Raw genomic sequence first — 23,732 nt, forward strand, 5'->3', positions numbered from 1 at the left:
CAGAAAGGCGTGCAGTTTACCACTGCACCCGTTTTCAATGAGCTACCACTCCAATTCAAAAATGTTAGAAGTAGTCCACACGCTTTCAAATCGAAACTGAAGAGTTTCCTCATGGGTCACTCCTTCTATTCTGTCGAGTAGTTCCTTGAAAAATTAAGCTAACTCTAGTTGTATTGTTGATTGTAGTTACTTAAACGTATTAACGATTTTTTCGAGTTCATAAACATTTTGTTTTTATCTGTTATTATTTTATGTTGTACTTTCATGTACTGACACGTTCCTTACCTTTGGGATTTGCTCCTCAATTTGGTCCTACGGAACCTGACGTGGAAATAAATAAAAAAATGATATATGGTTTGCTATATCTGGAATATCTGTGTTACTGATCATGACTGCTATGGCCTTGGGGTAATTTCTCGTCATTTATTCTTCACACAAGCGAATATTATATGTAGTAATATACAAGTGTGTTGGGCTGAGAGATAGGATGAGCATTTCTAAAATTAATAAAAGGTCTTGTTTGAGTATTTCGTTCTTACACTGCAGCCAAATAATTTAGGGTGGAAGAATTGTTCTACATAATTCCCTTCGTATGACACTTCGTGAATGCTCTTCAATGCTTTTTCTGTGGTTGTTGAGTGTTTCGCTAGTATCTTACAGGTAGGCCACTGCTAGTAACATTAACATTCCTCTCCATCAGGAAATTGTGTTTTGTCTTTGTAATCCTTATTCTTCCTTATTAACATTATGATTTACATATCTGTTTTTATTTTAATATCAGTATTAGTATTTCTTATATGAATCACATTTTTTAGTTTCCATGTGCTTTTCTTGCTGTATTACCTTTCGTAAATAGGTGTCTTTTTCTCTTACTTTCGAACAGTAAGCTGAGATTTTTATTTAATGCTGAATGCTAGACGTGTTTTGAGAAGTTTCATGTTCAGCAACGTTTTAACCACATAGTAATCTAATACGTTGCTTCAGCATTATTATTTCTACCTTTATTTATGCGTTGTGCTCTTGAAATGACATGATTTTCATAGGGATTTTCATGCAGTTTAGACTGTCATTATGGGTGAGACGCTTGTAGTAAACTTTATGGTAATTCTTCTTTTAATTTTCAGTGAATTATTCCTTTAAGTATTGTCGAAGTTGCAGGTTAAAAGATGAAATCATTACTTTTTGGTTTCGGTATTCCGACTGTTGTATCCTAGCCAGTAATGCCACCCGAGCCCGCTGCCAAAAGGTTGGCAGCATCAAAGTCCGGACGCCGTCCGCATAAGCAGCGCCAGCGAGACAGGAAATCGCCGCAAGTCTGCGCGCGCCACCGCTGGCTTCTGCTTTCTTAAGCGCTGGAGTCGCGAGCGCTAGGACAGTTCTGTATTCGCCGCTCAGTTGTATACTCGCCACCGAATTGTGTACATGCTAGTCAGTAGCGTGTTCATCGCAGCAGAGTTGTTGTTTGTCGTCAGCCGACGCAGACCTAGCCGCTCCGACTCGAACTAGACAGATTTCTGTAGACACCGAGTTCACTACTGTGTTTCTGTATCTTCATCAATAAAGATAAGTACCGGCTTTTATTTAATCAGAGTGTTTGGGGTTTCATCTTTCTGTTTACTGTTCCAGCGGATCGGTCGGCCCGCTGTTAAAAGTGTGGCGGTGACTTCGTAAGCCATTTCTACAGCCAAGTGTTTGTCGCTACGAACACCGCCACAAAACCGACAATATCCGTATTAAATTAATGAAATTCTATCACACCACAGGCTAAAACATGTTTCGACACGATTGTGCCATCATCAGTTGGCTCTTTTGTCAGGTCTGTTAAATGCAACCATAATATTAATGAAAAAAATTAATTGCATTATAATTAAATGTCTACTGGCTATAGCTGTGAAGCAGGACTACTTTCAGTGCAAGGATTTATGACCCTTTTGGTTATTCCATGCCAAGTGGTCTAAACCTTCCCACCATCATGTCTCCAATTTTCTTCAAATTTTATCTGTAGCACTAGTCAAGTGCTAAATTAAGTTTCTCAAGATTTCAAGCCTCTAGCTGCAATACTTGCTGATCTACACCCCCTTGTCTGAAGGGTAGTAAGTTCGCATGCGCGCGACATCAGACAAAATGCCATTTTTGGGGTCTCATAAAATTGAAACCAATTCATAAGAATGGTTAGTAAGATGAGACCCTGTACAGTTTTTTGTGCTGATTCAAACGAAATTAATTATAAGATTACTGATGCAAAATCCGGTCAAACAAGTCGACTCAAAGTGTACCCCTAATTCTGTCGTGACTTAATGCGACAAATTTTGACCAATATTCAGACTGCAATAATTTCCTTGCAGATAAAGATATGGACTTGAACTTTTTACCAAGTCTTATCTTTGTGCTGGACATAATACAGCTGGATTTCCAACTACCCAGGCTTTATAGTCGCCTTGCAAAATCTCTTCAAATTTGGCAGTGTCAGCGCAAATGGCTTTATTTACCAAAGTTCAAAGCCCATTACTACAAAATAGTCAGCCTGGATTTAATTGTGAATAGTATCATCTGAAAGAGAAACTCTTGCTCTACAAGATGGATATATTTTTCTTTTGCAACGCTTCCATTAAGTGCTTATTTACTCAGGTCAAAGTATCTTATATTTTGTGTGCGCAGTGCCCTGCGTTGGTCCATGATGGCTGAGCCATTACTGGTTATCACAATAAAACCAGCATCCCCATCGCCATAGGGGCCACGCCCGATAGCCATGCAGTAACAGCCACGGGTGGGTATCTTTACTGCAGGTTCCCAAGCCTGATTACAGGGTGTCTTTACCACAGGATCCCAAGCCTGATTGTGGGTTTCTTTATGCAGGTTCCCAAGCCTGTCTTCCTCAGTTACTTCATCATTCTGGAAGCATCGTTGATTTGCAAGAGAATGCTTTCAGGAAAACTGTATTGCCGACCAGATGATGTCACTGATGGAGCTGGAATAACACCAATGATAAGTTGTTCTGGAATCCAGCAAGTATCACGTCTTAAGGGCCAATAAAATGAACTTGCAGGACCATGAGGATGCATAAAGCTTATGAAAGCATCTTTCTGTTCGACTGAGATTTCAACGATGTTTCCAATCCACCATTTCTTTTCATAAATGCAAGCAACATACTGCCCAGGCTGAAGATCCATGACTTGAACTACTACTTCAGCAGCACTAATTTTGGCCAAAAAAGATGTCGCATCATTAGAAACTCTACTGACCTTAATTGTCGTCATATCAATGGGCAAAAAATGGTGGTTTTCTCTTGTGCCAGCTAGAGTGTGCCCTTGCAGGAATCTTTCTTCTTGAGAAGCTTTTTCTTCTTCAACTTCCTCTTTGTTGATGAAAAAGAATTTGATTCCATTGATATTATCATTGCAGAAGTTGAAAAGATCTTTGGGTGTTAGAATCTGGTTTTCATATGGACGTTGCAAACTTGCTCTTGCTGCCAACCGTTTTGTTGTGCCTCCAATGCCATCACAAGGCGACTTTCCATGGCTTGTTCCAAAGAAATTCCATTCTGCTGTTATTTCAAAATCTTCTTTGTGATAGCATAAGTTGAGAAAATTCTTGAAATTCTTATATTGTGCAGCTGAACCATCACTGAAGTAGTGGATGTGGCTTATTTTGGAAAATTGCATCTTCAGGTAATTGATTACTTTTCCAATGTAAACATGGACAGTAATCGTATCGTGTCGAAGGCAGTCACTAATAACACAAAGATTCACACATTGCACCTCTTCGTTTTCACAGTAGTAGACTACAAATGGATGAACTGTTGCTTGACTGTTTTCCCAGTGAAAGCCTTGCACTGCATCTTGAACAATAAATGAATAGTTTTCAGCAAAATCCATTAGTATTATGAATTCGCCTTCTTTCAAATCAGTTTTGAGAGCTTTCAGGTGCTGGCTTTGATGCTTGGCAATGTAGTGATGACAAGACAGGTTCCAAATTTTTGCTGCAATATCTTCAACATACTCTTCTGTTGAAAGCTGCTTTGTTTCTAAAGTATCCCTGTCGGTATGAATCCATTGTTTGTACTCAATCAGTTCTTCAGGGTCATTATCTTCAAAATATGTTGCAATAACTGCTTCTACACCTTCTGGACCAGGGCAGTTTTCACAACGATGAAGCATACAATCCTTGTTTTCCAAGCTGCAAACAGCTTTGCTAAGAATTTCCTTGTAGTCTTCATTGATTGATGCACCAGTGAGCATAAGCTTGACATTTTGGTGTATTGTACAGACACAAACTGAGTGCATTCCAGCAGAGCCAACTGTAACACACCATTTTGGTCTAAGCTCGCAAAACTTTGAGAAGCCAATTTCTGGTCCATTTTGCTTCTGATAAGACACGTACATTTCCTTCAAATTGCAAAGCAACAACCGCTTTTGCTTGTACACCTTTGTTCCTGAAATTCTCACAGGCACACAGTCTTTCTTCCCTGGACAAAGTCTGCTGAATTCGTCATCTTGAAAAAAGTCATGTACTTTCTGGACAACTTCATCTGAAAGCTTCCTTCCTTGCCGATTTGCTGGAAAAGCTAGAACACCTTGCTCATTCTTCAGTTTTCTCGCTTGCTTTACCATTCTTTCTGATACATTAAATGCTGTTGTCGTATCTTTAATTGTCCAGCTTCTTGGAACCAAGGTCAATATTTGAACTTTTGTCCTACGATTTGACACTTTACATTTTTCTTTCAACTCTTCTATAAGATTATCAAGATCTGCACAATTATTGCATGGGCGACTTTTACTTGAACTTGGCTGTTCATCGTAATTGATTCCTACAGCAGCAGCAATTTGATTCCCAATTAAACTTTGTGCATCCAAGATCTTTCTTTTTGCATAGCTTTGCTTATCTCTTTTACTTAGTTGTCTTCTTTTCAATGGTGAAGCACCAATAAATGATAAACTTTTGTTGATGGCTGGTTCAGTTTCATCCGTTGTGAAATCTTGTTCAGATTGGGTTGATAGTGATGATGAATCTTCTAGCTTTTGGTTCAGTGCCGACATGCAGCGAGGGCAAAGCTTCTGACCAGGTATTATATCAATCACTTCTTTTTTCTTTAACAGGCAAAGTTTGGCAGCTGTTTCATTATCAAGCAGTCTAAGTCCAGCTTTTACATTGTGATTCCTCTTCTTGAATGGATTGCAACATTTCTTTTGCATCGCTTGATATTCATGTAGGAAGAGGGCTTCATGGTGGAAGCAAATGATGGAATTTTCGTCAAGTTTGGCTTCTGAACGCGAAACAAGCAATTTCTGGTCACATTCTGTGAAATCACTAAACGCTTTGAATCCAGTCTTCTTAGCATAGAAGATAACATGGCACTTCGATGCAGCAGCATCTTTTCCAATTGAACAGGGGGCCAACGATTCTTCTTCTTCATTAACTTCTGACATCTCTCACTGGCCAATCACTGAATAAAACACGAATGAAATATCCAATTATATCAGTAATTCTAAGCGACTATTAAGATTCAAATTCCTAGAAATGAAGAAAAATTAGTGCATCGCGCATACAAAATATAACAACTTTGATGTGAGTTAATGAGTACTTAATGGTCGCGTTGCAAAAAAAACAAATGTCAGTCTTGTAGAGCAAGAGTTTCTCTTTTAGGTGATACTATTCACAAGCAGATTCAGGCCAACTATTTTTTAGTAATCGGCTTGAAACTTTGGTAAATTTTACCGTTTGTGCTGACACTGCCTAATTTGAAGAGATACTGCAGGGCGACCATATGGCCTGGATCATTGCAAATCCGGCTGCATTATGTCTAGCACAAGCATGAAGCTTGGCCAAAAGTTCAAGTCCATATCTTCAACTGCAAGGAAATCATTGCAGTCTTAATATTGGTCAAAATTTGTCGCGTTGTGTCACGACAAATTTTGAAGTATACTTTGAGTCGAGTTATTTGACCGGGGTTTGCATGAGTAATGTTATACATAATTTCGTTGGAATCAGCAAAAAAAACTGTACAGGGTCGCATCTTACTAACCATTCTTATGAATTAGTTTCGATTTTATTAGACTCCAAATATGACATTTTTTTTATGTTGCATGCACACGGACTAAGTACACTTCAGACAAGGGGGTCTAGATCAGCAGCTATTGCAGCTAGAGGCCTGAAATCTTGGGAAACTTACTTCAACACTTGACTAAAGCTACAGTTAAAATTTGACGAAAATTGGAGACCATGATGGTGGGAACTTTTTTCAGTTTTAGACCACTTGGTGTGGAATGACCCTTTTGTAAATAACCGCATCCATCAGCCCCACGCAAACATCCTACATATGACCATGGGTTTTGTCATACTATGTTAACATAGTTTTTATTTTTTAAATTTTTTGTTTTCTAGTCTTTATTTTCATTTTGTTTCATTTCTCTTTTGCTAGCCAGCCGTCTTCTGAGGCTGGGTTATGATTCAACTCACCAGGAATTTCCCTCGTGCATCTACCTCTTCATTTCAAAGTATCACTTGCACGCAACATCTACAATTATTTTCTGGAAGTATTTCAGTCCGTGTCTTCCCACAGAGTTATTTTCCTCTGTAGCTCGGTCTGGTAGCATGCAAATTATTGCACGATGTCGTAACATATATCCCATTGCAGGCCTCTTCTTCATGTCAGTGTTTTGCAAACAAACATTTATTTAGCAATACTGAGGAGAGCTTCCTCATTCCTTATATCATCTGTCCATCTAACTCTGAAGCACCACGTCTCAAATGATGGATCATGAACACAAACACATTCACTGCCCAACCAAGTAGAGGAACGGGTAAGTTTCTGTTCGAACCATAATGCAGGCAACCTGAAAATGTGACTGCATGAGCACTGTATTAGGGAGTCGCGGAGAGCGCTACACATATACGTGCTCTAATTTGAAACTAGCCTCTTACTTATCTGGAATATTTCGAGGATTCAGACGTTATTATTAACATTCCAGCACACTGACATTCAATCTCAAGCAAAGGTCGCCTATGTAGACACCACACAAAATTTGGTCGCAAACCTTAGGAGAATGAAACTACTGCACGGGAACTACATAGGTGCTGCAATGACCACACACATCTTGTTGTATATAGTTGACCCCAACAGTGTATATACAGGGTATCCATGAATATTCACCCTCATAACAAAGCAATGTAACTCTTTAATGGCTATAGTAAATGGAACGTGTGTTATATCACAGATGCTTCTGCTCATTAAGTTTTCGATCTTACATAACATTTACTACAAGTTATGCGCTTCAGAACATTTAAGGGGAGACGGAAGGCAATTTTTACCCCTATTCTGCCAATGCTGTACACTTTTCAAAAGGACTATAAGTGATAAGACAATAACATTTTTACTTCATATATACAACGTATATGCCTTAATTTAGAAGTAAATTGAACGTAATACCTCTTATGGTTTTGATGAAAATGAATTTTATTCTTTCAGTAGTAAAATTTAACTTCTTTTGTACATTAATTATTATAAAATAGTTTCTGATTGTTTGGTAGTTTTCAATTTACTTGTAATAACTTATTACCATGTTGTTGTTGTGGTCTTCAGTCCTGAGACTGGTTTGATGCAGCTCTCCATGCTACTCTATCCTGTGCAAGCTTTTTCATCTCCCAGTACCTATTGCAACCTACATCCTTCTGAATCTGCTTAGTGTATTCATCTCTTGGTCTCCCTCTACGATTTTTACCCTCCACGCTGCCCTCCAGTACTAAATTGGTGATCCCTTGATGCCTCAGAACATGTCCTACCAACCGATCCCTTCTTCTGGTCAAGTTGTGCCACAAACTTCTCTTCTCCCCAATCCTATTCAGTACTTCCTCATTAGTTATGTGATCTACCCATCTAATCTTCAGTATTCTTCTGTAGCACCACATTTCGAAAGCTTCTATTCTCTTCTTGTCCAAACTATGTATCGTCCATGTTTCACTTCCATACATGGCTACACTCCATAAAAATACTTTCAGAAACGACTTCGTGACACTTAAACCAATACTGGATGTTAACAAATTTCTGTTCTTCAGAAATGCTTTCCTTGCCATTGCCAGCCTACATTTTATATCCTCTCTACTTCGACCATCATCAGTTATTTTGCTCCCCAAATAGCAAAACTCCTTTACTACTTTAAGTGCCTCATTTCCTAATCTAATTCCCTCAGCATCACAAGACTTAATTAGACTACATTTCATTATCCTTGATTTGCTTTTGTTGATGTTCATCTTATGCGCTCCTTTCAAGACACTGTCCATTCCATTCAACTGCTCTTCCAAGTCCTTTGCTGTCTCTGAGAGAATTACAATGTCATCGGCGAACCTCAAAGTTTTAATTTCTTCTCCATGAATTTTAATACCTACTCCGAATTTTTCTTTTGTTTCCTTTACTGCTTGCTCAATATACAGATTGAACAACATCGGGGAGAGGCTACAAGCCTGTCTTACTCCCTTCCCAACAACTGCTTCCCTTTCATGTCCCTCGACTCTTATAACTGACATCTGGTTTCCGTACGAATTGTAAATAGCCTTTCGCTCGCTGTATTTTACCCCTGCCAGCTTTAGAATTTGAAAGAGAGTATTCCAGTTAACGTTGTCAAAACCTTTCTCTAAGTCTACAAATGCTAGAAACGTAGGTTTGCCTTTCCTTAATCTTTCTTCTAAGATAAGTCGTAAGGTCAGTATTGCCTCACGTGTTCCAGTGTTTCTACGGAATCCAAACTGATGTTCCCCGAGGTTGGCTTCTACTAGTTTTTCCATTCGTCTGTAAAGAATCCGTGTTAGTATTTTGCAGCTATGACTTATTAAACTGATAGTTCGGTAATTTTCACATCTGTCAACACCTGCTTTCTTTGGGATTGGAATTATTATATTCTTCTTGAAGTCTGAGAGTATTTCGCCTGTTTCATACATCTTGCTCACCAGATGGTAGAGTTTTGTCAGGACTGGCTCTCCCATGGCCATCAGTAGTTCCAATGGAATATTGCCTACTCTGGGGGTCTTGTTTCGACTCAGGTCTTTCAGTGCTTTGTCAAACTCTTCATGCAGTATCATATCTCCCATTTCATCTTCATCTACATGCCCTTCCATTTCCATAATATTGTCCTCAAGTACATCGCCCTTGTATAGACCCTCTATATACTTCTTCCACCTTTCTACTTTCCCTTCTTTGCTTAGAACTGGGTTTCCATCTGAGCTCTTGATATTCATACAAGTCGTTCTCTTATCTCCAAAGGTCTCTTTAATTTTTCTGTAGGCGGTATCTATCTTACCCCTAGTGAGATAGGCCTCTACATCCTTACATTTGTCCTCTAGCCATCCCTGCTTAGCCATTTTGCACTTCCTGACGATCTCATTTTTGAGACGTTTGTATTCCTTTTTGCCTGCTTCACTTACTTCATTTTTATATTTTCTCCTTTCATCAATTAAATTCAATATTTCTTCTGTTACCCAAGGATTTCTACTAGCCCTCGTCTTTTTACTTACTTGATCCTCTGCTGCCTTCACTACTTCATCCCTGAAAGCTACCCATTCTTCTTCTACTGTATTTCTTTCCCCCATTCCTGTCAATTGCTCCCATATGCTCTCCCTGAATCTCTGTACAACCTCTGGTTCTTTTAGTTTATCCAGGCCCCATCTCCTTAAATTCCCACCTTTTTGCAGTTTCTTCAGTTTCAATTTACAGGTCATAACCAATTGATTGTGGTCAGAGTACACATCTGCCCCCGGAAATGTCTTAAAATTTAAAACCTGGTTCCTAAATCTCTGTCTTACCATTATATAGTCTATCTGATACCTTTTAGTATCTCCAGGGTTCTTCCATGTATACAACCTTCTTTCATGATTCTTAAACCAAGTGTTAGTTATGATTATGTTGTGCTCTGTGCAAAATTCTACCAGGCGGCTTCCTCTTTCTTTTCTTAGCCCCAATCCATATTCACCTACTATGTTTCCTTCTCTCCCTTTTCCCACACTCGAATTCCAGTCACCCATGACTATTAAATTTTCGTCTCCCTTCACAATCGGAATAATTTCTTTTATTTCATCATACATTTCTGCAATTTCTTCGTCATCTTCAGAGCTAGTTGGCATATAAACTTGTACTACTGTAGTAGGTGTGGGCTTCGTATCTGTCTTGGCCACAATAATGCGTTCACTATGCTGTTTCTAGTAGCTTACCCGCATTCCTATTTTGCTATTCATTATTAAACCTACTCCTGCATTACCTCTATTTGATTTTGTGTTTATGACCCTGTAGTCACCTGACCAGAAGTCTTTTTCCTCCTGCCACCGAACTTCACTAATTCCCACTATATCTAACTTCAACCTATCCATTTCCCTTTTTAAATTTTCTAACCTACCTGCCCGATTAAGGGATCTGACATTCCACGCTCCGATCCGTAGAACGCCAGTTTTCTTTCTCCTGATAACGACATCCTCTTGAGTAGTCCCCGCCCGGAGATCCGAATGGGGGAATATTTTACCTCCAGAATATTTTACCCAAGAGGACGCCATCATCATGTAATCATACAGTAAAGCTGCATGCCCTCGGGAAAAATTACGGCTGTAGTTTCCCCTTGCTTTCAGCCGTCCGCAGTACTAGCACAGCAAGGCCGTTTTGGTTATTGTTACAAGGCCAGATCAGTCAATCATCCAGACTGTTGCCCTTGCAACTACTGAAAAGGCTGCTGCCCCTCTTCAGGAACCACACGTTTGTCTAGTCTCTCAACAGACACCCCTCCGTTGTGGTTGCACCTATGGTACGGCTATCTGTATCACTGAGGCACGCAAGCCTCCCCACCAATGGCAAGGTCCATGGTTCATGCTGGGGGTACTTATTCCCATCTGCAGTAAAAATTTACCATATTTCATGTTTCTAAACCCATTAATTTATCAAATAATTGTACCTGAAAGTAAAAAATGTAGTTTTGAGAAAAAGTCATTTAAAGTTTAACATTGCGATTTTAGTATAGTTATTGATGATAATTACTTACCACTAATATTTTCCTGCATCATAATGAGCGTCATCCGAATCATTCTGATCTTTTCTTCTCTTGCTGCCTCTTCTTTTCTGTCAGGCTTCATTTGTGCATTTTAAATTAGCAATATCTGCTTTGCGGATTCTCTCTTAACCCATTTGCACCAAGGATTTTGCTGTATTTTTACTAGATTTTATGCCCAATAAATCCAAAACATTCAGTTTTCTGGTTACACCATCATTGAAGCATAAAATAGCACCATAAACACCAAATTTGAGGGTTGTACGCTGAACAAATACAGTTTTCGGTCTCCAGTTCCAAATGACAGAATTCTCACATTCATTTACATTTTGGTTTTCCCATGAAGACATTTCTTCAACTAGGTATCTTTACAAAGATCTCTAAATATGGGTATAATTTCAGTCATTACTGATGCAGGTAAAGAATGCATCCGGCACTTCTCCTGTACTTGCACCAAGTGTCAGGATCATTCGTGCAAAAGCCATGCACCGGATTTTCATTTGTGGAGAGCTTATTGAAACAGGTAGGCCTCACAGCTTTTTTCATATTTTCTATATTTCCTACATTTTTTCTTATGGCGAAGCCGTAATAATTCTGAAATCTGTCTGTTTCAAAATTTGTCAGGTGACCTTTACCATCTACCTTCTTACGATTCTCCAAAACTATTTTTTACTTTTTTTTCAATAATCTTCTCCATCTGGACCCCATTCTCTTCTGGACATGCCCAATGCACTCTAATTTAGAAGTTGTTACATTAGCACCATAGGGTTGTTCTGCACACACCTGGTCATAAGCCGTGCTGTCACTGTCCCCAGATTGCACAGAACGTCAGCAAAGCCACCATATCTCACGATAAAATTGTCGTATTTATATAAAAAAAAAAACTGTTTCACGGAGGAAAGACCAGGCATTTCAAATATGATAAAAACTATAAACAGAATTGGTGAAGTTCACTCGCCTGCCGTCTCCCCTTAAACCACTTCAACATTTGTAACCCCAGTTACCCACAAAGTATCAATCTGGTACTCAATCCCCTTCCACACATTCTGCCACATTTCTGATGTGATTATGCCAAGGGCACCTCTGATTCATTGTTGCAATATCGCAGCATCAGGAGCTATTGTTTTGTACACATTATCTTTGACATAGCCCAAAATATAAATTACGAGGGGGTAATCTTAGGTGGTCTCGGTGTTCATGGAACTGGGCCACTCTGTCTGTTGGGGTAGGTTCCATGACGAAAATTAAGGACTTCTAGAGCCCATTGTGAGGGAGCGCCATTTTGCCGAAAAATCATAGCGTCTTGCACATCCCATATCTTGGTTATGGGATAATTAACCAACGTGTCTACAAAAGCATATCAATTTAATATTGCTTTCAGGGAACGAGAATCGGTGAATCATCGAACACACATTAACCCAAACCACACATTAACCTTTGGACTGTCCAGAATGTGTTCTCGTTCGAATTGAGGATATTTTAATCACCAGATGAGGACATTATGGCAGTTAGATTGGTTGATTTGGGGGAGGGGACCAAACAGCCAGCATATCAGCCCATTAGATTAGGGAAGGATAAGGGAAGGAAGTCGGCCATACCTTTGAAAGGAACCATAACAGCATTTGCCTGAAATGATTTTGGGACACAATAGAAAACCACAAATGGAAATGTCAGATATGGGTTTGAACCGCCGCCCTCAGTAATGCGAGTCCAGTGTGCTAACCACTCCGCTATCTCGTTCTGTATGGAGGTTTTTAGGAAATAATTGTCCTCATCCAAACGAATAAGTTTGCCAACTGCAAACTACTCATTTTTAAGATATCTCATCCTTGACATGCCAGAACAATTTGGACTTTGAATCCACACAATTTAAGACATTTGCGAATTACTTTACGCACTGTACTCTTTGGCACTTGAATCTTTCATGGAGCTTCGACCTCGCGATTGCAGTTTGGAATGCTTACACAGTCTCCATGGTCTGCTGCTGCTTGTCCGTTTCTGAAATAAATTAGTTTCTTCAACGTTTACATCCATGTTCTGATTAACTTGACATCAGATGCTTTCTTATCATAATGAGAGAAAAACTACCGCTGCACAGTAATCGATGATTTGGTTTCTGATAACCACACAACAAACTGAGCTTTCTCGTGTGAGACAGCATTTTTACGTTATAGCTCACACAGCGTTTGATGTGACACAGCTGTACAGAAACCTCATGGGTTCCCTAGTAGACCCTTACAGCTTAAACTGGTCTTCCGGTTTGCTTAGGAAGACTACAGGCAACTATAAGTTTACACCCTGAAAGCAATCGCTTTAACCTTTAAGCCTTCCACTTGTCTACCTGCCCATGTGCCTGCTAAATTGATTCTGCCCTCGGACAGTGGTTGTTATTGCTATCCTGCTTTTCCCATTGTCACTTTTATTAGAATATTAAAAAAACAATGTGAATGTTAAGAAGAATTAATGAAATGATGGCCCTGTCATTAATGTAGTCAGCTGGTGATGGGTGATTAATATATCTACACAGGATTAATCTTTAGTAGAAATGACAAGGGTTTATTATTCATCATGAAGGACAAACACCACAAGTTAATCGAGATAAAAATTAACTCAAAGGCTGTTGGCAACTCAAATTGAAGCAACAAACAACTGAAACTCCAGTGGGTGGCATTTGGTTCACAAAGAAAATGTGTTGTCTGTTTAATTTATTTATCCTGTCTCAAAACATCGATGACTCAATCTGAAGTTATCTAGCGCGGAATAGAATTCGAAGGATTTGTTCTACACACTAGTTACACTACGTTGGTGCAGGTGAGAAGTGGCGAGACTGCGATTTTGTTTGCTCTAACAAGCCGGAGCAGCAATACCTTGCCCCTTTCTAGATCTGGAGGGCTGTCTTAGGTGACAATTGTGGCACAAGCATCTGGAGAGGAGCGATATGCTGCGCCCTGTAATTCATTGTCGTATGCACAAAATATGCAGTGTGCAGGCAGGCGATCCGTGAGACAGATTGCAATTACCCTCTAACGTAGCACAAGTGCAGCCCACCAATAACAAGACTTCTCTCTAGACCAGAGTCTAAATCAGAAGCCCCAATTCCCAGATCATCCCTTTCCATTTAAACTCAAAAAGTGCACCAACGCAACTGCCCCCCCCCCCCCACATGGGTTTAGTGCCAATCACAAGACTCTTCGGGCTCATTTGCTTTCCCTCCCGGCCAATCTCAATCACAGTTGACAGTTTCCTTTTCTTTGCTGGAGAAGCAGCCAATCCCTGACACGATAATTTCTGTGCAGGGAATACTAAAAGTTACTCTCTCGAACTGTGCTTCCCACAATCACTTTACGTAGCATGTTCTGAGAGTTTCTGTTTAGTGAGAAACACATTTATAACAGAGATCATTTATCCAGATGGATCGAACATTACCGCATGCCATCACAAATGTTGTGTTGCTTTCTAAAATTCTTCCAAGCGACTGAAGCTTCCCAAAAAACTTGACAGACAGACGGACAACACCACTTGATGACTCCTTCTATAGCATCCAATTCAAGGCGAACATCAAAGCCCAAAGACTTGCATGGTCGGCAGCTCTTTGGACAACAGGCGACTGCCGAAACGCCTTAGCCAGGCGACCTCATTTCTCTCCTGCATCCATGTCCCTGCCATTGCCAAAAACGCCTAAGATGTGGAGCCAGGTAGACAGTTTCTCACCTCTTTTGCCAAATGCATTCTCTCCATGCTAGTGCTCGGCACTGTTCTGGTCCACTGACGCCACAGGCGTTCTCCTTCAATCTGCTTCGTGGTCACCGCCATAGGCCATAGGGTGTTGCGCTGTGATGCCCCACAGCAATTGTTAATAGTGGATTAGACAGCTCCCAAGATCTTCTTAGTCCTCTCAGTATGCTCCAGTGCCATGTCTTTAGATCGATATTTTTGCAAACAGTTATGGTTAAAACTACAGGCAGAAATGAATTCTTTGAATAAATACTGTATGAATCCATATATGATTATCTGAGTGATTGCAATAAAATGAAAAGAAGAAGTAAGTGCTATAGTTTCGACTAAACATTACTTCCTTAACACTTATAACTGTCTTCAAAATGTGATGTGAAGTGTTTGTGATCGGCGTCTGAGAGTTGTATTATCACAATTTCCATTATGTTATGTTATCACTGCATCCACTCGTCACTCAACATGCACACTTCCCACAACACTTACTATTTTCTTCACCCAATTTGTTTTCTATACCCAATTTATATTCTTTACTCAACACCTGTCAACTTTACTTCTAACGCTCTCTCCATTTAGATTATGCCTACCCTACATGTACTCCTCTTTTTCTTAGTATATCCGATGGTGTTCTCTCCCAATGCCGAAGTAGACGGAAGCCATGCTGCCGTTTGTATGGATAGATGCTCTGTCTCGTGATCACTGCTCCTGTATTCGGACGCCTGAAACATATAAATGTCATTACTTCCGTTGTCGTGTTGCTTAATATTTTAAAACAATGCTTCCAGATTCCCTCTCGTTTGATGGCCACTGTAATAAAATACAGAAAGGTAAATTAGTTCTCTGCTGTAGGCTGATATTCATCCTCCACTTATTACTGATGCCTTCCTATAACGAGCCTGAGGTACGCCACACCCATTGACGAGTACTGTACATGCTCTCGCCTCATAATACACAGGGCGAAAATTATTGTACTATATGAAATGAAAAGTAAATTGGTTACAAACTACGGCATGCACACATCTTATTCACAGTGTAAACGTCACTACAGATATTCGGGTTTAGGTCATGACATGTTCGATATGCCTGCCATTACCGATATATGATTAAGTATCAGCCTCAAAATAATCCTGCGAAGTCTTTGAGAAATTTGATTTCGTTGCACATTCAAATTATTGCCTTATTTATTTTCATGACTCGTGATTTCCAATATTTCCGGCAAGATAAATTTTCCTCCTTTCATTTTGAAGGAGAAGGTTTCCAGGACTTCCTCTATTCCCTTAGTGAGGTGGCATGTCTACTATACGTGATGCACAACAGATGATTTATCATACTTACCGTGTCTGAATTCATCTTTATGCTCTTCATGTCTGACCGAAAATGTTCTTTCTGTTGACTAATATACTTTTCATCAAGGGATACGCACTAAAATTTAAAAACTCCCCATCTTTCGAACTTATTTATCTCGTTACGAACGGGATCTGACTGTCTCTCTGGAACGGTGTTGTAACAACAAGCAACAAGATAATAAATAAATTTGAAAGTAAGGGAATTTATAAAATTCAGCACACACCCTGTGACACAAAGTACAGTGAGGTATGTCTAACATCTTAATGGTTAGCCGCTACCTTCCTCTGCCATGTAAGCTTACAGAATATGGAGGTAAAGTTTCATTGTCGTATATACCTTAAAGTATAGAAATGTGGTATAATCTGCTTCTTATATTACTGCACGATATTATTTCACAGTATTTGGCTACATTGTTAATTCGACACATGTGGTATGTAGCTAGGTGTTTAGTTTAGAATGCCGTATCTTTCCTCTGGTAAGTTACACGTATGTTGTATCATCTTACTTTTATGTCTTGCGCTTACATTAAATTCGACAAGTTATTGCAAATTAAACCATCTTCCTCTGTATACAGCATTTTCCAAAAGTACCTGTAGGTCAGTGTAATATAACTGAAGTGAGAATTATAAATGATCTTGAAATACACTGTAGACAATTTATTATGAAATTGTTGTGGTACAGAGTGCTGTGTTGTAACAAAATCGGATAATTACTCTGCTTGATGCATCGTCAAATGTTACTACAAGGTTAGTGGTGTGTAAAAGTTGCCTTTGGCACGCTATTCCAATATCGCTAATAACTTTTTAACTGGCGATGCCGAACTTAGTGGTTCATGTGCAAATATCTTAGCATTAGTACGCCACTGGAATTAAAAAGCTGTTTTTCTTTTAACCCTGCGGAAGACTGTCTACAGAATCAAATGTTACTACTCTTGTAAGGCAGTTCCACATTTTGCCACTAAAATCATGGTTGCTTAATGCTAACCAGTTATTTCAATGGACGTATTATGATCACGATGTACTCAAAGTTATCATATTAGGAGTTGATGTATGTCGATAATATTTGTTCCAAAATAGAAATTTTAATCAAAAAGAGAACAGCTGCAGCATTAGCGTGTATATTGTTATTCAGCATTTTGTTAATTGAACCATAGGGTTTGTGACTTAGTGTTTCTACTGAAATGTAAACTATGCAGAACATCAAAATGTCTGCTTGTCTTTTTTGTATCTCACATCCAAAATAATGTAAATTAATGTGAATTGTTGCTGTCACACTAGTGCTGTGTTGTACTGTCTGAACGCTTAGAAGGTGTAACAAGTCTGCTAAAAAGACCGCATAAGCAACAACTGGTAGTAACTGGGTGAATTGGAGGATTTTACTTTTACTGTAAATTTCTGCAATTTTTAAGTAGGTTCCACTAGCAATCGAGGCTCATCCACAGATGTTCTTGCCATATCTCCTAATGTAGTAAATGAACCCATTATTTTTGGCAAGTACAACAATCTGTCTTCAACTGTCATTACTATTAACAGTAAATGCAGGTATCTTATTTCTACCATTGTATCTGAATTTTTTTGATATTCTATCTGTGTGTATGCCTATGCACTAATTTCTACATCATTATTGCAAAAATTTGTGTATTTTTATTCGTTAATCAATGTGTAGATTGGTTTCCTTAACATCCAGCAGTTATTCTGATTCTCCCATCTAGCCACAGTACTTACATTGTGTTTGTGGAGCATTTGTTCTTCGTCTACCAAACACATATCCAGAGCAAAACCTGAGAAACACAATGTTACCTGTCAAAGTCACGCTGAAATCCACGGAACGTTGTGAAAGTGGAGCATGTTCCTATTTCAATTAGCACTTTGTCGGCAGCTGTATCACCTTTAGCTACGTTATGCTTACTAGTTCTTAGAAAATGTACCTGCACAACTACCTAACAACGAAAATGTATGTAACAGATGGAATATACATGATAACTGTCTGAGGTGGGAGACTACACTTAGTGAGTAGCACCTGTACTTAATGGACAGAATAGTATAGCGCTGTACTTGGATACAGTATTTGGACTGGACTGTACTACGCATTAGCAGGTTGTTATGTGTAGTGCTGTACCCAAATGCGATGACTGGATTATACAGTGCTTAACAGGGTGCCTTGAGAGAGGTTCTCACAGACATGCAGTCTGTATGGTCGAGGATGTACAGTCCATACTTCACACCTCGATGGATCAATGCTATATACAAAGCTGTGTCAGCTGTAGTTGATCAGTATTATCATTAATAAAGAAAATAGAAATGACTGTCATCGATATGACGTTCTCATGAAACTATTTTTTATGACAATCAATAAGTGTAAAGTCGTATTTAAGATAGGCAGACTGAACACGTGTCCTCAAATATGCTACTTTACATTGGAACACACTCCATCTCCACCACAATTCTAGCATTTCAGTGTGTACAAGGAAGGTCGTAGACAGCTGGTATTGCGCTGATGAAAGGTCTCTTTGCTGAGTGAAGATTTGGAAGAAGAAAATTAAATGTTGCTGCAAACACTTTACAGGTACTCTGGGGAAATCAAAGCCACAGTTGGATGCTGAAGAAGTCAAGCCACACCTTGTAAGGTACCAAATAACAGTACAAATAGTCTTGCACAATAAACCTTAATAATTATTGCATACATAATTACAGAGAATACTGAACAAATAGCCAGATACCGGTATGGAATAAGAACTAATGGAAATTGGTCACACGTTCGTGAACTGACACAAAACCGATGGATGTAAAGATGTTTACTACATTAGTGAATATATAAGCGCTCTGTATATATCCGTTTCTGTTAGGATTTGCTTAAGAAATGGATGGCTATACTGTATCACCATGTGGTGGCCTGGACACTGTGAGTCTTGTTGTTTCACAGGTCTTAAGGAAAAAGTATCGTAAACTGTTACTGTCCCTATGAAAATTGTTATTCTACAGATCTTAGGAAGAAGAGATAGTGTACAGAATAGGGTTCAACTTATCCCTCTTAAATACATTCCTACTTTAAGTACAGTTCATATGGAACACTTGAAATATAAATGATCGACTTCAAAAACTCAGAACTAGGTCATTTGGCGACAATGGATCACACCATGGGAAATTGTAAAATATTTTTCGGAAAAGATGAGGAAATTGCGAATGTGTAGTCAGGGTTTACCAATGATTTTAAACACAGTATATGGATAAAGTCTTGATACAAATGTGGGATAAGGTTATCTGCATTTACGGTCAATGCTATTGGAGTGTCCACGTATTGTGGTGTACTACGCCAACGGCAAGTTCCTTGGTTCATGAAGAAAGATGACTAGGTTAACTTGATGTAAGAGGTACCTCTCGCATGCTATTACCATATTGCAAGGCCTATTTTAACATATGATACTGAACTGTGTAGTACAAGTGAAAATGTGGTCATAGTAGCAATCTACAGGGAATAAAATATTGTTTTCTAACCCCAAAGAAGACTGCCTACTTAGTCGAGTGGTGTTACTTGCAGACTCTTGTAAAACAACATTTTCACAAATATCGCTGCTCCCTATGGCTGGTTAGATTTTTCGAAGGAGATGTTCTATTAAGGGCTGAGCTATTTTGGTATTGTGTGTCTTCATATAGGATACGTATGTGTGACATATCAGTTTAACAAAAATATAGCTATGTCCTTTGGACATACATTATTATGCGGTAGTAGTGTGATGTGGCAGCACAGTTTGAGGCCCCACCCGCAGGAGGTTAGAGTCCTCCCTCGAGCATGTGTGTGTGTGTGTGCTGTTCTTAACATAAGTTACTTTAAGTAATGTGTAAGTCTAGGGACTGATGACCTCAGCAGTGTGGTTCCTTAGTAATTCACATACATTTGAACATCTTTTATTATGCAGTATTTTGCTAAGTCTATCACAGGATCAGTGACTGTCTGATTGTAGTGCCGTGTTAGCTATAAGATAAAGTCTACTTATTTCTTGTGTTTCTCATGCCTGTATTACTGATTGACATCAACTGAAAGTCTCTCTGCTTTATAAGTACAGCTGTTGTTCACGTACGAGCAGGTGATTAGTAGAGTGTGTTCATAGGATATGAAAATAGAAGAACAGGAGGGGAAGATTAGAGCCGCTCAGGCTGAATTAGATAGAGCTAGGGAGGTACTAATTAAGTTAACAGGGGAACAAGGGTGAAGAGAAGTGGGAAGTGGTAGCAGGGAACAGGGGCCACAGAAAGAGGACAGTATATGACAGTTGCATTGTTGGTGGCACAAAAAACAAATTTGCCCTGCTGCCACAGTTAATTAATGAAGAGCCTCATGTAGATGTAGCTGTAGCTGATGCACAGCAAAAGTCAGTTAGGAAGTCTGTTGCTTCAGGAAAAGTAGGAAGCAGGAAGAAAATTCGGCTGTTAGCTAGCAGTCATTGAAGAGGCGTGGGCCAACTTCTGAAGTGAAAATTAGGTGACAGCTACCAGGTCACAAACTTTTTCAGGCCTAGTGCATCTCTCAGCCAAGTGATAGAGGGCATAGGATCTTTGTGTAAAGGTTCCACCAAGGAGGATCATGTAATTGTGGGTGGAGCAGGGAACAGTATTCATATGGACTAGGGCTGCAGTACTGAGAGTGACCTTGAAAAAATAACATCAGCAACATGCCATACTAATGTTGAGTTTGTGCCTGTTTTCAGGTGGTATGATCGACCCCAGTTGAAAAGCTCTGTGAAGAGGGTCAATATGGAGTTGGATCGACTGCTACAGGCTGTTGTTGGGTCCAGGATCGGTTTGGTTCTTGTTGACACTATTGGTAGGTGGAGCTTTACGTCTCATGGCCTGCATCTCAATAGAATAACGACGGATATGCTGGCTAATTTGATAGCAAATTCTTCAAGGAGGGACACTGCTACTCGTCGTAATATTTCTTTTTTAGCTTAAGCTCATTATCTACACATTCAATACTGAAACAAGATGTATCTGAAACTGTTAAGCATAATACATATGAAGAGAAAATAAAAGTAACAGTAAATTTACTGCTTAAAAAATCTGAGGATTAAAAAACAAATTTAATGTATTTCAGATCTGTTTAGATGAGATAAGCATACCACATATGAAGACAAAATAAAAGTAACTGTAAATTTACTGCCTAAAAATTTGACGATTGAAAAACAAATTTAATGTATTTCAGATCTGTTTAGATGAGCTACACACTACAAATCCTGTTGATATTATTTGTATTTCTGAACATCATTTAGGCAGTGAAATTGAGTTGCTTATTATGGAAGAGTATACCTTAGCTTCAAAGTATTGTAGAAAAGGGGTGGAGAAAGGAGTTGCCACTTACATTAGAAAGGGTTACAAGTATAGAAAAATTGGCATTCTTTAATACCGTAGTGATCAGCACTTTGAAGCATGTGCCACGCAAGTACAAACACACAAAAGAAATATAATTATAGTCACAATATACAGAGATCCAACTGGTAACTTCCAGCTATTCACTAAACAGCTTGATGCTGTATTAAATTGCTTAACTTCTAAAAATAATGAACTCGTACTAAGTGGAGACTTTATGTTTTTTGGAGGATAGTCACTCAAGATACATACTAGAGCCTCTTACCACTTCTTATAATCTCATTCCCTTAGTACAGTTTCCAACCAGGGTTATGGGCACCAGCAGCACTGTTATTGATAATATTTTTATAGATACTACCACACTAGCACATCCTAGTATAAATCCAATATTAAATGGACTTTTAGATCATGAAGCCCAGTTGCTTATATTTAATATAGTGTGGTCTGATTCAACTAATAACAGGAAGTGGAAACCTATACGAATAATAAACGAAAATAGCAACATTGAAGGTACAAAAAACTGTTTGAGGAATACAGACTGGAATGTCATATGTAATTCATGAGGGATAACTGAAAAGTATAATTATTTTTCTAATATGGTGATTGGTTACATTGAGAACTGCTGCCTAAAGAAAGTAATCAAAGCAAATGAATTAAATGTTTCGAAACGTTGGATTACAAATGGGATAAAAATATCTTGCAAAATAAAAAGAAGACTGTACTTAATGTCAAGGGAAAAAGATGACTGCAGTGTTAAATCACATTACAGATTATAATATAACATAATCATAACCTCAAATTGTCTTATTTTCAAGAAAAAATAAATGCCTCTAATAACAAGATAAAAACTATATGGGAGATAGTAAAAAGTGAAACAGGAAAATGTAATCAGGCAAATGAGGAAGTTATGTTAAATGTAAATAATGAGTTGATTAGAGATACCTCCAAAATTGCAGACACTGTCAACAACATTTTCCTATCAGTAACAGACAAATTAGGTTTGCATAGTACCTTAAAAATCAGGCTAAAATATTTAAAAAATGCATTTCGAGAGAAGTTTGACCAAATGCAGCTATATCCTGCCTCACCAAAAGAGATTTCTAATATTATTAGCACTCTTTAAAACAAATGGTTAAGCGGTTGTGATGAAATCAGCGGTACCATAATTAAATGTTTCTACTCAGAACTTTGTGAGATACTGAGTTACTTATGTAATGAATCACTCCACAGTGTTACTTTCCCAAATAGGCTTAAATATGCAATTGTCAAACCACTGCACAAAAAAGGAGACACATCGCAATATTTTCAAAAGTGTTTGAAAGGGTTATGTACAATAGAGTTTATAAACATGTGGTACAGAAATACATTCTCATTCACAATCAGTGTGGATTTCAGAAGGGATTGTCAACTGATCAAGCTATATTCACTTTTACAGAAGATATACTAGAATCAAAAACTCATAAATTATTACCACTTGGAATATTATGTGATCTGGCTAAAGCTTTTGATTATGTTAAGCATGATATCCTCACTAAAAAGTTAAAATATTATGGGATAACAGGAGTAGCTAGCTCATTGATCTCATTCTGTCAGTTTAATAGAATACAATGTGTGTCTGTATCATTCTTACCACACAACAATAGTCATTCAAAATACGAAACCATTAGACAAGGGCTGCCCCAGGGCTCTATTTTAGATGCTTTGTTGTTCCTATTATATGTTAATGACCTTCCATTTGCAGTGTCACAAAATGTAAATGTTCTCGTATAGAAATAGAATAGTACAAGATAAGACCTTTGATGGCAAATACTTGAATCTGTACGAGTTGCATCGACGTATGTAACTTAGAAATTGCATATGAGTCGTTAGTGTTATTTTTCTTAGGAAAATAACTCAGCATCACAGCCTTTTCTAAACGTGGTCATCCTTTTGTAGGCAATGGAATGTGTGGCAGGGCTGCCATACTCAGCAAATAATAATGTGTGAAATGCCTGACATCGACTCTTGTAAGCAAGTTGCATTATAAAGTACCATTCCTCCCTTAAATGTGCTATATAAGGTAGAAGATATATGTGTGACTCACAATTCCACACACCACTCGTTTAGTAAATGGCACAATTCACTATTAATACTGTTTTGTCAGTCCATGTTTCCCTTATGGGATCACAGTCTTCAAGAACTCTGCGAATTGATTGTGGCTCTTTCAGTACATATTCCATTCTTCTGCATTTATCATATATATCTTGAAGCTACATAAGAGTAACTTTAACAC

The 23,732-nt window shown here is 38.6% G+C and overlaps 1 protein-coding gene across 1 annotated transcript in view; it reads right to left on the reverse strand.

Annotated features, from left to right (window-relative positions):
* The window catches only part of LOC124803424 (ARL14 effector protein-like), a 48,028-nt gene extending 42,602 nt beyond the window's left edge, over positions 1-5,426 (reverse strand). The window contains exon 1 of the mRNA XM_047264607.1: positions 4,892-5,426. Coding sequence (XP_047120563.1) covers positions 4,892-5,426 — 535 coding nt within the window. The remainder of the gene's footprint in view (positions 1-4,891) is intronic.
* Positions 5,427-23,732: the final 18,306 nt, after the last annotated feature.

Source organism: Schistocerca piceifrons, chromosome 6, assembly GCF_021461385.2.
Source record: "Schistocerca piceifrons isolate TAMUIC-IGC-003096 chromosome 6, iqSchPice1.1, whole genome shotgun sequence".
NCBI lineage: Eukaryota > Metazoa > Arthropoda > Insecta > Orthoptera > Acrididae > Schistocerca > Schistocerca piceifrons.